This window comes from Mercenaria mercenaria, chromosome 13 (assembly GCF_021730395.1).
Source record: "Mercenaria mercenaria strain notata chromosome 13, MADL_Memer_1, whole genome shotgun sequence".
In the NCBI taxonomy this organism is placed as follows: domain Eukaryota; kingdom Metazoa; phylum Mollusca; class Bivalvia; order Venerida; family Veneridae; genus Mercenaria; species Mercenaria mercenaria.
The window spans coordinates 30379081-30397246 of record NC_069373.1 but is presented as its reverse complement, the minus strand read 5'-3'; the positions used below and the strand labels follow the sequence as shown (position 1 = coordinate 30397246).

The 18166-nt window shown below is 33.0% G+C and overlaps 1 protein-coding gene across 1 annotated transcript; it reads left to right on the top strand.

Annotated features, from left to right (window-relative positions):
* Window positions 1–740: 740 nt before the first annotated feature.
* LOC128547859 (uncharacterized) lies at window positions 741–16519 on the top strand. The gene is made up of 5 exons (XM_053521413.1): window positions 741–784; window positions 3970–4054; window positions 7457–9751; window positions 10071–10278; window positions 10739–16519. Exons 2-5 carry the CDS (start codon window positions 3979–3981, stop codon window positions 11310–11312), a joined length of 3153 nt encoding a protein of 1050 aa, XP_053377388.1. The 5' UTR covers window positions 741–784; window positions 3970–3978; the 3' UTR covers window positions 11313–16519.
* The last annotated feature ends 1647 nt before the right edge of the window (window positions 16520–18166 follow it).

Below are 18166 nucleotides of genomic sequence, written 5' to 3'. Positions count from 1 at the left end.
TGAGTTTACTCCCACACATAGCATAAATTTAGCGGCACCCACACATAGCATGTTTTTATTTATTTAAAAAACGAGAGGAATACGCTATATTTCTTAACGATCATTTTGCAACTGTCAAACAAGGTAAAATTACATTCTCGGTTCCATTTGCCCTGTCGCTGAACGCATTTTTAAAAGTTTTATAAACGATTTTAACAGAATGCACCCACACATAGCACGTCGGCAGTCTGACTGAAAAATGTGTGGTTGCACTTTTCGACAAAAATACGAATTTATTCTTCTCAAACTGATGGGCCGTGATTGTACCTTTCTTATGGCCGGGCCCTCGTCTTTATTTGAATAAAATTGGTGCAGGATTAAGAAAGTTATCATGAAAAATGTTCCTTGAATCGACGGCTGTTTATGTTTTTTATACCCACACATAGCCACAAAAGTCACGTGGTATAGGCACCGTGACGATGTTTAAATTGAAATTTGAATTGTTAGAGGTTTTTAAAGGGCGATTTGTTTTGGAAGGTAGCGCTATGGTACATGAAAGTGGGCCGTATAATATTATGATGATAATGATGATGATGATGATGATGTATGAGTTCAAGATTGATTTATGTTTGATCATAATAAAGCAATGAACATTATACATGAGGGTAATGGCACGTAACACAGTACAGATAAATTTGGATGTTTATTTGTATTACTTCCCTTGTATTATTTTTTTTCATACTGTGGCGTACTATATAATTCTAAAAATAGTGCATGTGGAAATTCCGTTGGAATATTGTCTGAGGTAATATTTTGTGAAATAATTGATTTATTATTTTATTAAAAACAAAAAAAGTAATAAAAAGTACAAAATATTTACAAAAGTAGAATTCCGCACCGTCAGTTAAAGTTTTAGTTTATAATTTAGAATAAAACCCTATTTCGGTGTAGCCCAATAGGTTACGTTGACAACCGGACTTCTGTAAATTACGTAAACAACTTTGCAAAATGGAAAAGAAAAAACACATATTTTTTAAAAATCTAAAATATTGTTACGGAAAGAACGGTTTGCATAATCATTGTTGGTAATTTCGTTTAATCCTAAAGTTGAAAGCGAAAGAGGAAGAATAAGACTGACGGGGTTGCCAGTGGTGAGGTAATGGAAATATCAAATAACGACTACTGTTGTTCTGGAAAACACTCGTTTTATTATTTTAGACTGATATATGCGTTTCAATGTTTATTGTAAATGCTTTGTTTTTCTTGTTTCCTTACATGCCTTTTCCACACAGTTTATCGATGGTTTGTGTTATACCTTGTGCACTTTTCTTATGATTTTAAATATTTTTTATCAGAACAGAACAGAACAGATATTTTATTCAGACTTATACCGATCTAAATTTTCATTCTTTATCAAAATGAGGCTTTCGCTTATGCCTTAATCAGTATGTTAATGGCGCTTGTGTTTTTACACTTATATTGAACACATATTTACGTGGAGGGTCGCTAAAAACTATAATTGATTTGTTTTATTGAACACTTATTTATAGTCTGGACCGGCATGAAAATCCACTGACCCTCTACAGAAAAAAATAGGGTCGCCAAGAGACCATCTTTTAACTATTGAAAATCCTAGAATGTTATTGGAGGTAAAACAGCGAGCGTTTTTAGATAGTATATGAAGATAGTACATGATGTTAACACGTACTAGACCGATAAAAATCTACTCGGTGCAGTTTGATACAATGTCACTATACATATCTAAATCTCGTGATTAAATGTAATGCGTGTACAATCACACACAACCTGTCCCAGTTACTTATCATGTCTTAAAGGTGGACGAACAATTGAAATCTTTTCAACTACTGTAGAAACGGTATGTCTCACATCTTGTTGAGAAAGATAGATAATTTCTTAATTTGACAGCTAGTGTGTGCTTTTTTGTTTGATTTTGCTAATCTGACGTACATAGACCAGTTTAAGATAAAACATAAATATTGCATTAGAATGTCACATGTCATAGTACTTCCTTTCCAATAGTAATCATTTTTTCCACTGATAATGCAAACATATTAGGATTTGACAGTCGGATTCTAGAGAGGGCAATTTGTCACGTGTTTTCACGACTTCACATATAGTCATTTAGTAATATGGCAGATTTAATTCGATAAAACAGTCTCTTTCTATTTTTTAAGTGACTGAGTATAAATAAATCATACATCTATGTCTGGTAAAAAATACTCGAATATTCCATTAAGCACAGCTGCGTAAACAAAAGACGACACTATGTCCAATAAAATATAAAGTAACTACATTTCAAACATTTGAAAGATAAAGTTTGTATGAATTGGTGAAGAATTAGATATTATGGTTGAATTGAAACGCTACTAACACATAAAGTGTTCTCACAATGATATCACGTAATTACAACAGTTTTTCCTCCATATATTGTTTTAATTACTGTGACATTTTTAAGACAAAGTTATAAATGTAATTGAGAAAAATCTATATTAAAATTTATTTCATTTTAAAAGCACAATGGTTTCGCCTTTTTTCGAAATAACCTCTTTTTCCACTGGCCATATGAACATTTTTGAATAAGATAAAACTCACCAAAAGCCTGTGTTATATTTGCGTTTCTAAGGTTCCAATTTCATGTTGACAGAAATATAATTTATTACATGCTTTTGTGTGAATTATCGAAATATTTGAGCGAAATATATCTGGTATTTTCACAGTGAAAAATATCAAACATACGTCTCACCAGCAAAAAATTATAAAATATTTAAATTCAGTCAAAACATGAAATAAGAAGAAAATGTGATTGTTTTACATGTTTACATGTAAGATCAAAATATATTTCTATGGAAAATTGAAGTGAAGTCAACATTTGTTGAAATATGTGACAGGCAATCTTAAATATGAGGAATCTTGAATGAAATAACATTTTTGATAAGTTTTATCAGTAATCAAATGTTGATACTGGTTTATGTTGTATTGACAAGTACCCTGCCTGACATGTATCTTGCCATTTTTTGTGGTTGTGTTTTCACATCGCATTTTAGTACAAAGCCAGTGTCGTTCATATAATGTAAGACAATTGATTTAGTACTGATAAGACAATATCACCTTTCAGATTATTTAGTATTCAATTATAGAAAGAATTAAGAATGTTTAAAACATTTTTTAACTTCTAGCAGATATACATGTAATCAGTTTGGTCAGGTTCGCGCCATTTTTCGTCCGTACAGGTGTTGTATTCAAGCGGTCTTCACATAAAATTTAGCCTGGTGACCCATACATTTTTAGCCATTTTTATGCTCACAATACAATTATTCATACATAAGAAAAACAGGAAAAAATTCTATGAAACAGTTTTTTCCAAATTTAAAAAAATTCTCTTCACTATGGGTATTTTTCATTGGAAAAAGTTCACAAAAGTGAATAGGAAACAAGATTATTTTTTCATTTTTACCCATTATTGTAAGGATATAGTATTACAAATATGACTATGATATCAAATAAGTATATAATAAATTCTGTAAAAAGAAAAAACTTTATTGTGCTGTCTTGATGTACAATTTGGTTGGTATTTATAAAACAGGAGAAAATTATGAAAATGTTGAAAAATCGCTGGCAGTTTCAGCAATACCGGGTGTGTTCAAAACAATTTTTCACAAAAACAAGCCTGGTGACCCATTGTTTTTATTTATTCATTGTTTTCAGCACAAATTTTCCTATCATATATGTGAATTTAAAAAAAATCTATGAAAGGAAAAAAACTATAGGAATTCTCTTTTTTTAAACAAGCAAATATCCTCTGTTTAATTTATTATCTCAATGAAAGTATCTACTAAAAATTGAAATATGTAAGTTATAATATGCCAAATGAAGTTAACATAAAAAAGAAACATACGGGAGTACATTATCTTATATAATGGTTGTTGCTGGAATTTGAAAGACGGCTTCAATTTTACAATCAATTTTCAGACTGCAGAGATGAAAACGTTGATCAGTTTCCTGTTACACAGTGTTATACTAGCGCTCCCAACTGGCAACACAACAGCAAAGGAATGTAAGTATCAGCATAAAACATTTAGAAACGACGATACATTACGTGGGCGACAGTATCCTCTGTTTTTGATTGGTCTAATAAACTCTATTATTGTTACTTTTCCGGCGTATGACCACATGTGCCCCACTCTAGACATTATTCCAGGTGTCCGTGGGCACCTGGGTAGATCCACCGACCTTCTGTAAGCTAGCTGGATGGCTTCCTCTCTTGAAGAGTAATAAATAGAACGCCATTCTGATGTTTACACAGCCTTCTAGGAGAAAAACTAGGAGAGCTAGGTATTACAGGAAAAACCCTGCGCCTGTTAATTAATTCCTATGAAGACCTTAACTGTGTAATTAGACTTCAAGGAATGACGTCACTTCCAGTGCCCGTTGAATGCGGGGTACGTCAGGGAGGGGTCTTGTCAACGCTTTTCTATTTGGTCTACGTGGACGAGTTACTTAATCTCCTCCATAATAGTCCAGCAGGTGCATGCGTTCTATCAACTAAATCCGGGAACCCATCTTTTGCAGACGACATTTCGCTTATTGCTGTCTCCCCTTCCAGTTTGCAAACGCTTGTGGACATGACTTACCAATATGCTAAGAAATGGTATTTCAGCATAAGTACCTCCAAATCATGTACAATGACATATACTAAGAAACGTACTCATGCGCCCATTTGCATATTCTATGGTGATATGCGTTTAAATGAGGTAAAATATACTACCCATCTAGGAATTAGACAGGATGCAAATATGAAGGTCAATATCCGAATAGAAGAACGCTGTCAAAAAGCAAAAAACTCATTTTTCGCAATGGCTAGCCTCGGGCTACATCCACATGGATTTAACCCCATAACAGCAACCAGTTTGTACAAAAAGGTTATCGTACCAATTACCATGTATGGCGCTGAGTTATGGAATGGCTTGACAATAGCCGATATCGATAGAATAAACCGACTACAACATTTTATTGTCAAAAAGATTCAAGGTTTTCACGTCTCAACACGCTCTGATATGTGTGAAGCAATGCTAGGACTAAATAGACTCTCGTCCGAAGTCGAAAAAAGAAAACTCCTGTTTTTACACAGAATATTAACCCTTCGGTGCGACTCTGTTACTAACAGTTTATTCGTACGCAAATACATTATGCATGTGGCAGACGAGATATCGATAATAAGCGGGTTCATCCCAGATATATGCAAATTGTTAAAAAAATATCAACTACAACACATCAGTAATACCTACTTCTCTGGACTAGACATACCGACTAAACTGACATGGAAATCAAACGTTAAGGATGCTATAAGTAGATCAGAATATATACTGTGGCAGGACCGTTTAAATGAAGATCCTGAGTTTGATTATTTCAAAATACTACAGACTGACATCAAACCCGCCATAGTTTATAAAGTGTATGAAAACAATTCGCACAGACTTAAAAGAGATATAATAGCTAACATATGGACAAGACCCGTAGACTTAACAGGAGACTTATGTGTTAACTGTGATATGCCATTCGTCGATTATTTGTCTCACGTTATAACAAAATGTTCTATTAGTGCTGTACGACGAGAAATCTTTTTCACTGAATTAGAGTCAATTTTTACAAACAATTACATTACAAGTATAAAATTGCTTAATGAAAAAATGTTTACAGTAAAATTGTTGAGAGGCATGTCTGAAAACGAGATAGAGTATTCGCATTACGGAAATATCGATTTGTTGCGACTCTCATATGATTACATTATAGACTGTTTGCTTTTAATATCAGATAATTAGAATACTGAACGAGTGTAAAAAAAGACAGTAAAAATGACAAGAAAGAGCAGTAGAACACAGAACTAGCTGCTTGATATTTATTCTCAAATGATATAGTATTATACATTAAGGCATTTCTGTTGATATGTCATCATGATTGTATATATTACCTTTGAACTTTGATATGCATGTTTGTTTAAATTAAATATGTTTGTAATATGCAACTGGCAATCTCCCGAGTGGAGGAAATAAAGAATCAGAATCAGAATCAGAATCAGCATGTGCTGTCGGTTTCTCCTTTTTTCCAGCTGGACCACAAGATTTTTAATATATTTTCCGGAGCCTCAAAAGTTTGTTTATTTCATAGGAGTTACAAAAAGGGTCGGTATCTAAAGATGAATGTAACAGCCAATGCGTTTGACAGTATAACGTATTTGTATGATACTGCAAAATGTGTAGAGGTTGATTGACGTAATGCTTGATCAATTAGACTGACGTTCAATCAATGTCCACTTAAAAAAAGTCCTAACTGGCAATGTTTCTTTAGAAGACGCATGCTCATTGTATTAATCATTTAGTGCCTTTGTATTCTATGAAGATTTCAAAATGATCAGGTGCAGGCTAATATCATTTTACTTGTAATAGTTATTGATCATTGTATTAAAATGAAAAATATTCCGTAAAATCACATCATAATGTCGTAGCTTTTTTTGAAATAAACTCAGTTATTGTATTGAAACAAACATAATATTTCATAATTACAGAAACACTGAACTGGATCATTTTGAAATATAAGTTTTTTAAAAGTTTTTATATTTGGTTTCAGTACTAAATCTGGGCTGAAAGTACTTTATCAAGTAGTTATTATTTAATATGTTAATATACATCTGAACAATTAAAGCTGTGGAAAATGTCAATGAGTGTGCATTTACATCCTCAAAACTACTGAAAAAGGCTCTTAAAAGCGAGTTCACGGTGGATACCAACACGAGCATTTTCAACATTTGGATTAGTTGGATAAGGCTTGCTAGATTATATGCGAATGATACAAATGAATGCCAGAATTGTATAGTCAAATTTACTTTAAATATAATGGTATCTTGCAGCATTTCTGTTTTGTCGGCAGATCTCTTCTAAAGTGTATGATTCTGTTAAGATCAAATATCACGTAAACAATTTTTCTTGAGATATTATCATCATCACGATTATGTCCAATGAATTTCTGCTGATGGCTTTAAACAGTTTGAAATTTTGCTCAATTTATATGTATAGCGGAGTTCCGTTTAAGCCGGTGTACACATGTTGTAGGCGTGTGGGGTGTCTCGTAAGCTAACCGAGTCTGCTAATAAATTGACTGTTTGCGTTCTATACTTTCAAAGGATCTTCCTTTAAACTTTATTGATTTATCTACTATACAAATATCAATACAACGGTCAATTTATTACTATTGCGAACTTGAGATAACACGGTTCGTATTTAGATAACGGAAAATTTGGACGAGACTCAAGATATTGACGTTGTTTAAATTCTTATATCAGCAAAACAACTTTAAATGAAGTTCCTCAAATAGAATGATAAACTGACTTAATGATGCGCTATTCAATCTTATACACTTTTCATTGCATATAGATATCAACAATTGTTTTATTGTCACATAGCTGCAAACGAACCTGAAAGTAGTGATGAAACAGAAGAGGATTCAGGACCAAGTTCGACAGAAGATGGAGACGCCAGTGTTACATCAACAGGCAAGGAGAAGACAGAGCCGAACGATAATATAGAAACAGCCACCAAAGACTTTAGACATGATAAATACTCTACAGTATTACCAAGATTCGAGCACTGCAATGAAGAAAGACAATGTGAAGAATATGGCAGTCCTGGTACCCAATATAGATATACAGAATCAGACTTATCTTTAAATGCAGTGGAACAGAAAAATCTTTTTTGGAGAAGTCCTACAGGTCATGTAGCGTCAGAAACCAACAGTTTAGGACACGGAAAAAGAGAGATAAGAAGACCGGTAACTGAAGATCAAGAAAGTGTATCATGGGGAACATTATCAGAAGATAACCTTAGCGTAGATGCACGCGCATGTGCACTTCCAAAGAGAAGACCAAAAGGTGCAAAAACAAAAGCAGATAAACTTGGACAGACTGAAGAAAAAACATGCGACAAGGAGAAAAGACATCATACAAAAGAGGAAGAAAAGATGAAAAGGCAAGACGCTCTAGAGGATTTTATTAGACAACTTGTTCATCAGCAGGTGTCACCACAAGCTAGAGTAAAATTTTTCGATGCGGCAATAGTATACGAAAAGGAAGATTATTCTGAGGCGCTGAATTTCAGAGAAGAGGTCATTATGATAGTTAAATCAGCACTGAACGAAGAAGTGCGAATCGAACTATTCGACAGCGAAGAGTTTGCACAGTCAAAGATTATTGTTGTTGAGGATGTTTTAAACAAATGTAGTCTGGTTTTTGTTTATCTTACGATTAACTTCAGATCACCAGAGTTGAAATTTTTCATCGAAGAAGCAATTGGAATGTCCAGGCTGGGACTGCATAACCAAGACATTCAAGCGGGAACCTCTCATAATGAAAGGCAATGGGTTTTAAAACCAATCCATACGATGCCGCCAAAATACCGTGCATACAGAGTACCAACAGGCTTACTATCGGTAAATGGTATAGAATGGTACAACAAGGATTCAGCACATACAAGGCAACAGATTTGTGCAGTCATGCATACAGCAATACACACACGGAAGGAAAGGGAAAAGCAAGTACCCATTTCTCATTTACCGAGACAGATAGTTCATCAAAATCCAAGAAGAGATATTCCAGACAGACACGTACAAGGCCTTAGTAATTTATCTAAACAAAATATTGAAAACACAGGACAGAATACACATCAACATTTGATTTCACACCAGTCACACGATGCGATGTCGGTCGTACAAGATTCAGTACACTTAAATAGGTCGGACTACCATTCATTACCGGGTGGACACAATTATTTTCCTACGAGAGAAAATTTGCACAACAGCTTGCACCACATACCTTTATCGCAAACAAATCAAGTGAATACATATGAACATGTAAATGGGACAAACTTACAAAATGCATTTCATGGTCCTTTGAATCATAGGTACGGTCCGATACAAGATATGAACAGAACCTTACCACCAACCATGAGTAGTGAATTAGTACAAAACGGTCAATACCCATACACGTTCCGTCAAGCTGGACAACATTATATATCCTCTCAAGCTTACCAACAACAACCGCCTCAGCCTAGAGCTGTATATCAGTCGGCAGGCTTGCATAATCGAAATGAGCAGTCCAGTGTCCACGGAAACGGGAACATTTCATATCATGCCAATCAACCAGGTGATTACTTGCATAAAAGCTACGCCCCAGTCGGTCATAATGGTCAAATATATAATCATCCAAATGCATATATGGCGCCGGTGCAACAAATAGGGTTAACACGTCATCCTCGTAACGATCCAAGTTATACAAGTCAACGAAATATGTCGGGAATGTCAGGTCCTGCCTCTTACTGGCAAGGAAATCCCCAGGTTCAGTCACAAATTCAAGGAGGAGTACCTAATAACAGGTATGGTATGTATCAACAGGTACCATTACGTCAGCAAGACATGACAGTTCAACAACAGTTCAGTCAGTATCAAGACCAACCGTTAACTAGAGATGCTTTACGCAGTGAGTCTGGAAACTTTCTTTTTGACCAAAGGAATGATGCTCCGCCTAGCACACAACTTAGTGTTGTTTCCAAGGTTACGGGAAAGCTTATAGTGAATCCCAATCTTTCTACTGACGATGTAGAAGTAGATAATTACGTAACAACGCACAGTAGTCACACCAAAGTACCTGCAAAGTCAGGAAAAGGGAAAACGAATCGAATGAGAAGACAAATGCATGCCGAATACGGTAAGTTAAAAGTCAAAATGTTGCATAAAGTAAAATCCTTACAATTTCTATTTGGTATAATATACGTGCAGGTCGGTAGAACAAAAACACAAGTCCTGTGACAAGATCTTGTTTGTTCAACTAGAATCATTCTATTTATCCATTGTGTGTGTGTGTTTTTATATAAAATCCTTCAAGTTATTACCGTAGCATATAAGAAGTGATAAAGAAATTTGTTTAAGTTACTAGAATCACAAATCAAAAGCTTTTTGTAGAAGGACGTATTTTCTTTTATTTCAATTACATATACTTCAAGATTTTAATGCTTATTTCTTATCAGAATCTGAAGATTCAAGCAGCGATAGCGACTTTGATACTCCAAAATATAAATTGAAACGTGGAAAACAGAAAGTAGTAAACGTTGTTGGCTGTAAAATCGTTCAGATGGGATCAAGAAATAAAGTCAAGGAAAACGCAAACAAATATTCTGTTGCTGATGAGTTTCCAGTAGTTAAATCAAACTGCGACGAAGTCAAAATGAATCATAGGTAATTGATTTAATTGAAGTAAATATTGTGTTTTGTTTGTATGTATTGCTGCCAAAATTGTAAGAAAGAAACTATCATAAAACGGATTGGTGTGTGGTTGTGTATCTGATATATTACCTAGTGTAAAACACTGACATACTTTTAAGTTATTAATAATATGATGCAAAGTGTGATTGTACTTGCCTAAAATTAGTTTGCAACACTAAGCATTCAGTATATCTTTAACACGTTAAAGCTGAAAACAAAATTGCAATAGCCTGTCTTCTAAATGTCAAATATTTTTAAATCATCTATGTTACAACTAGTTTGGATGCTGGGTTAGCTATGTAATGTATTCAAGAGGTTTTGTTTAATATAAATGCTTATTTTTTAAAATGTATGATTTGAAACAGCGTTTGAAGAAGAAACCTGTCAGAAATGATCACACGCTTATATTTATGTATGTAAATGCATTTCATAGCCCTGAAAGTATTGGCACATCATCTGCGACGACATCTATTTCTACTCCTTCCCTTGATCAAACATCAGCTTTGGAGAGTAATATTTTATCTACCGATAACATGTCTGCAGGGAGTTCAATACTTAGAAACCTTGATAGTGGTAAAGGAGAAAAACCTGTGGCAGACAAGATAGATATTCCGGGTAGAGTGCCAGGTGACAGCGATGAACGATTGCATAGGAGAGATATTGTGTTAACTCATTTGAATTCTGTCGAACCTGGACAGGAACCTAGCCTGGAGACCAATGATATATCGAATGCTGATCGGGATACAAATGCATATTGCGAAAAGTTCCATTCATTTCAAAGTCAAGGTTCGGCCAAAAAAAGTGAATGCCCAAATTCACCAGATGACAACCTATCTGATAGCGGTGACTACTTGTTTGAAAGTGGCACATACAGTTTAGATATTCCTAAGGTGGCCCCATTTACTTTCAGTAATGCTAAAAGCTGCAGGATAAATGTGTTAAGGAGAAGTATCAAAGTAAATACACTGTATATCAAACAAGCAAACGAAGAAAGTGAAATAGATTAGCATGCAAGACAAGTAAAAAAGAATGTAATTAGTTTATCATATGGTTTACCAGATGCTCTAAGTGTCTTTCATAATGTTTCACGTGCACTGTATGATTTACTGCACTTTCATATCGTTATATGTGTGGACACGTTCCGTTGTTACTTTTTTATCCGTTTTATTAGCACACTTCAACAAAAATACGTCATTAACTTTATTACTGCTTTTTCGTTACCTTATAATCTTATATCCTTTCCGCAGCCTTAACGTACTAAAACGTATTAGCGTTTGATGGCCCTTTCACGCTTCCGTAGAAACAACATTTATTACACGAAACTTATTTTGAAAATATTTCTGAAATGTCTAGATCTACAGCTCTCAAATACAGTTATATCTTACATCTGAGGCATATACTGACACTCTCAGGCAACACCAAAAATGACATTTTGAGCGATTTGATTAAGTTCCAAAATTATCAATGTACCCTTGGTCCGTTACGGACCCCTGTGAGATTTCTGTTTATCCAGAGCTCAAATATTTTTTCATAGATTAAAAGCTGACATGCTGTACTAAAGCCCAGGTAATTTCAATTCGTAATAAAGTGCTGAAAATTGGCTCCCCAATAGCATAAAAAAAGTCCACGCGCATACATTTAGACGGGGTGACCCCTGCGCGTGACCCCTGACTATCTACGAATCAAAATGCGGCTTTCGTTTTCAAGTTTAGCATTTCTACTTTCATTTTATTTACTTCCGGAAATAGCTGAAGGTCGAGTGACGTCATTTTCTGTGTTGTCAAAAGCATACATATGCCTGGCGAGATTGCATAAATATGTGCTGACCGTCCTAAGGATATATGCATTCAGCCTTATATAATCTAAGTCTATTATTATTTTTTCTTGGAATAAAATGAGACCTTTTAATTATCAATGAAAAAGAATACACGTGAAAGGCAAGAATGGATTTGATAACGTATGATACAAAGGCATATCTTGCTTCTCAGAATGTGGCTTTTAAAAACATTCAGAGTTTATTTTTCATCTCAAAGAAGCATCAACTAATCATTAACTGAGAATTATTCTCTAAATACAAACTGTAAATGTATATACATGTACCTAACCGATAAAACGTTTGTAAAAGCCATGGGAATGATCATGGCTGGATTGACTGAGATACTGTTAAAAAAAGCAAGAACAAAAGTGCAGATAAACAGCTACATCGCCCATATAGCACTTATCAGAAATACAATAAAACATAATTCACATTATTAAAACGTGTACAATTAGTTTAAACTGAAGATATACGCTCCTTTAGAACATCATTTTAACCTCTTAATTTTAATTATTTGTTGTCATAACATCATTGAGATTATCGTCATGATTATGCTGTTATTTGTATTGATTTATTTCGCTGTATTATACATGTTCATGCTCTACACTGATCTCATTAACATATGATTGATTTTCTCTATTGAATGTTTATTAATATTATGCTTATAAACGCTGTGGTAAATACACCATAATGCTTATCCAGATTCACATGCTATGAGTTAAAATTAATATATGAGTTAATTGATGCGTTTTGTACGCCAAAGGTCGCAAATGGAAAAGCAATTATTTGTTTCATTATATTTAATATTATTCTTGATTATTCTACTTCAGTTTCAATATTTATTTTTCGTTTCCAGTATATTTGTTTTTACATATACATGTCATATGTCATTTGTCTTTTTGCGGTTTTTCAATTATTTGTTGCATTTTCATGCTCTGAAGTACATTATCAAACCGAAGTTGTTCCAGTCCATGCTTACAATAGAGTTGATTTTAAAGAAACAAACCTTTTATTTGGACTGTTATAATTTCTATATTATGAATTGATTTTATGTTCTACTTGAAATACTTCTATGTCGTTTGGCTAATATACATTCTTCCACTAACACACAGCATTTAGGAACTTTCGCTGTGGTGTGGCTCCTATAAGAAATGTACTGTAGAAACTATCAAGTGGAATCTGAGAAAGTGTTAGAATATAGAAGGGGTTTAATTTAAAAATTGCCAGATTTCAATGATTTATTTGTAAGTTATGCTATTCTTGATAATATGGCAGTGAATGAATTAGTTTCGAATTTTGTGCAAATATTTAATGATGTTGCCAAGCCAATTTTTCGAAAAGAACTGCATGTAGGAAATCGTATGCCACAATTTACTGCAAGGAGCCCCTGGAAAGGTTCGGAATCGTTTGATGCGTCGTGCCATGCAGCTAAACGTTTGTATATTGAAGCTTTGCGAATTTTCAATGTAAATAAAAGTGACGAAAACAGGATAAATTCAAAAAAGCGAGACTATAAGAAACTAATAAACAGTAAACGTAAAAATTACAAAATTAGAAAAATGAAAGAGATAGAAAGTTTAAAATCGAAAAAGCCTTGTGACTTTTGGAAATGTTTTTCAAAAAGAAACAACGTATAAGAGACGCTGTGTCTTTAAATGATTTCAAGAACTTATCGGAAGAAATAAATTTTACATATATATATGACAATGAAAGTGAAGACTTTTGTCGAGAGCAGTTGTTGTCTGATGATCCAATATTCGATGAACTAGATGTCGTTATCACTGTGGATGAGGTGCGACAAGCGGCCACTTTCCAAAATCATAGATGGAGAGAATAATAGTCCCAGTGTTTAAGAAAGGTGACGAATCTGATAAGAATAACTATAGAGGGATAACGTTAGTGAGCGTGTTCACATCCATATTAAATACTAGAATGTCAAAATGGTGCTCAAAATATAACATAATATCTGATTCGCAATTTGGTTTTAAAAAGGGATATTCAACAACTGATGCCATCTTTAGCCTGTTCGGTTTGATTCAAAATTCCTTAAGTAATGGCAAACGTTTGAACGCAACCTTTATAGATATGAAAAAGTGTTTTGACAGTGTCTACCGAAATGCATTATGGTTTAAAATGTTCAAACTAGAAATTAGTGGGAAAATGTTACAAATAGTTAGATCTATGTATGAACATGTCCGTTGTCGAGTAAGACATTGTAATAGATACACATATTAATGGAAACAATTGTAGGCTTAAAGCAGGGTGAGATATGTTCACCGTTACTATGGTCTATGTTTATAGAAGACTTGGAACTATATATTGGGCGTAGACCCGGAAGTGGTTTAAACTTTGATGATGTCACTCTTATAATGTTTCTTTACGCAGATGATATGGTTCTGTTCTCTAATGATGTTGATGATTTACAACAAAGCCTTAATGACTTGTGTAATATTGTAACCGTTGGGGTTTACCAGTGAATACGGACAAAACAAAATGATGGTTTTCAGACGTCGTAGAAGAGTCCGCAATAATGAAGTGTGGTCATATGATGGTAAAAGACTCGAAACAGTTGACAGTTTTAATTATTTAGGTGTTGTACTTGATTCTTATGGTAATTTTAACTCAAATATACAGATGCTTGATGGGAAATCGTTGAAAGCTATGAACACTTCATTTTGTAATACTAGAGAATTTAATTTTACACCTAAGACGATGTGTAGTCTATTTGATTCTTTTGTAACATCTATTTTAAATTATTCCTCAGAAGTGTGGGGATATACTAAATGTAAAGAAATCGAAAGAATACATTTGAAATTTTGCAAAAAGTTGTTAAATGTAAAAATCTCTACAAGTAATGTTGGAATTTATGGAGAACTAGGTCGCTTTCCATTGTATATAAATAGATTTGTCCGTATAGTTAAATATTGGTTTAAACTTATCAATACTGACAATTTTGTTTTACAATTGTGTATTTTACGTTGAAAAATGATCTGCTTAGTGGCAAGATACACTGGTTATCTAATTTTAAAGATATGCTTACTACAAACGCTTTTTGGTTATGTATGGGATAATCCATATAATGTTACTGTAAAAGTATTTATTTCTAACTTTAAGCAGCGTCTTGTTGATACTTTTATACAGAACTGGAAACATGGTGTGAATGAAAATAGTGTTCTATTTGTGTATAAGTATGTTAAAGAAAATTTTGGTTAATATGAGGAATAATTAAGTGTTATGTAAAATCGTCTATATAGACAATTATTAAAAAAGTTTAGGCTTTGTGCTCATAGACTTCGTATTGAAACAGGTAGAAATATGGTTGGTATAGAATTGATAGATCTGAAAGAACTTGTGAAGTATGTGGAAATAATGACATACAAGGCGAATATCATTTTATAGTTGTGTGTCCGAAATATAAAACAATCAGAAAGCGTTATATTGCGTTAAATATTATTTTCATCATCATAGTATGCAAAAATTTATACATCTGATCTCATCAACTAACGCAAAAGTGCTAAATAAACTCGCATGTTATATATATAATTGTGCCTTGTAAATTAGAGAAATTTCTTAAGAGATAGAATATGAAATAGTTATTAATGCGTTGAAGCTTTGTAATTTATGAATTGTTTTCCTCGTTTTATTTTTGAATGTGTAGATGTTTACTTGCTGTATAGTTTGACCTTACATATTGCTATATTGCTATTTGTATGTTTAGATGAGGAGCTTTCAGCTCAAGTCTTGAATAAAATCTTCTTCTTCTTCTTCTTCCTATAAGACTGGAAACAGGAAGATATGCAAACCTTAGGGCTGAGAACAGATTAGGTCATTTTGCAGTATTCTAGAAAATGAAGCACATTTTTGTTAAACTGTAGCCTTAATGAAGACTTGCGTGTAATATGCTAGATATTGCTGTCAAAGTTGATCAAGAATCTGAATGAAAAATTAGTGTTTCTTTTTACTCATCATTCTTTAATACGTAGCTGTGCCAAAACCTATTTTAATATTTTACAAAGACGCGGTTTTTATCTTTGTAGATAATCACGGTATTCATTTCTAAACTTATTGTATAGAGCCCTTTTTACATTTGAGTAGTAGTTGTTAGATAATCCACTCTTTGTATGATTGAAGTTGGTAAAAGTTCTTCTCTTTTTTTAAGCTGTAAAAGCGGTTGCTTTTTGTTTAAATATAAATCCTCCTTTTCTTTTTCAGTCAATATTAACAATTATTCCTAGCTTGTTTCTTTCTTAACAGGTATATATTTCTGTAATGACTATGATTTTATCTGTGATAAGTCACTTATAATTCTGATATAAGAATGTGTAATCATATATGTTTGAATATTGTATTGTACATACAAGAGACTGAAATAAAGAAATAATATACATATACAAGAAATTTGTTATATTTGTATGCTTTGAACATTTAGTTTAAACAGTTTATGACAAGAAGTTCAGGTATACAGATTATATACATACACCAAAGTCTAACTTGATTGGGTAAAGATTGTATTTGTCTTTTATTACCTTTCTTTATCTTTAAAGCGTTTTCTTCTTATTTCAGATTTTATCTAAATAAGTGTTGATTAATATTGTATATATTATATTATATACATATTATTTGTTTCTGACTTATTTTCAAAAATCAAATTTTAAATTAGTTATTCTTGATATTGTTGTTGTGGCTTTTGCAATGTCAAATGTAAATATATACACGATTAAAAAACAGATTTCAAAATTATAATTTGACATATTACAATTCACTAGTAACTCCTTGAAAGAAGGACAAATTGCATATCATATTCTTAAAATAAATATATTTGGTTTGTACTGATATAGAGTAGATGAAAATTGTAATAAGCAATAAAACTACGTTAATGCTTTTTGGTTTGTGCAGCGTGGCCGCAGTACAAACTACTTAAAGGGCAAGGAAAGCCTGACAGTAAGTTACTTTTATACGAAAGCCATCCTCAGGCTTTTCATAACGCTGAAATAATTTTTAAAATCGGACCACTATTGAAAAAGATAAGGCAGTTTGAAATTTAGGAAAATGGCGGATAATGAAAGCAGCCATTTTAGCGTGTATATGACGTCATTTACACACCCCTGAAATCTTTATTTAGCCAATAACCTTTTAAATAGATTAATTTCATAGTTTTTTCTAGTGTAAGATGTAAAACACTGTAATTTTTGTCGTCATAGCTGGAAAAAGTAAAGAAATTATCTTACAGAAATAAGTAAATACAGTTCAAATATGTATATAGAAACTGGATAAATCCGCCGTTTTATTTTTTGTTGCCATGGAAACAAAATGGGTGCCATTTTTATCAAATATTTAAATGCTCATAACTTTCTCATTTTTAAGCCGATTTTTAAAATTCTTTCACTTCTTTAAATGATTTAAGAAACCCTAGCAGACGTATTTATCATAACAACAACATTGTCTTTTTCTTTAAAGGAACAGTTTTATCTTTCTATAAGCTCATTTCGTTAACTTCTTAACAAATATAAACATATCTTTTTTCTAATTTCTGTTATCAATAAATATAATCCAGTCCATAAATTCATCATAATCGGAAGTGGAAATTTCCAGTGGGACTGAACTGTCAGATTTTTTCCCCAGTAATTTCCTACACACTTTAAAAAATCGTGATGGTCTCCTCTTCACAGTTCTCTTTGTTGAAGACAAGGGAATCCATCGACTTACCTGCGTAATTAATGGTGTGCTCGATGTGATTTTGTAACGTTTTCAGGTCATTCTCGATATAAATTGATATAATTAGAATCGTCTTAATATTTTAAAGTTATTTTTTAAATATTTTTGGTCCTTTGGGATCAAGGAGTACATTTAACTTTCCCCTGTCAAACCGAGTCTGCAATTAGTTTTCCTTGTTGCGTTCTATGTTTCCAAAGGATTATCTTACAGATTATATTGATTATATAGTGAATAATTTACCAAACATTTACTTTTGTTTGATATGTTAGATTAGTTATAAAGCTCTTCTACAAAGCGATATACATTGTATATTGTGGATGTTTTAGAACA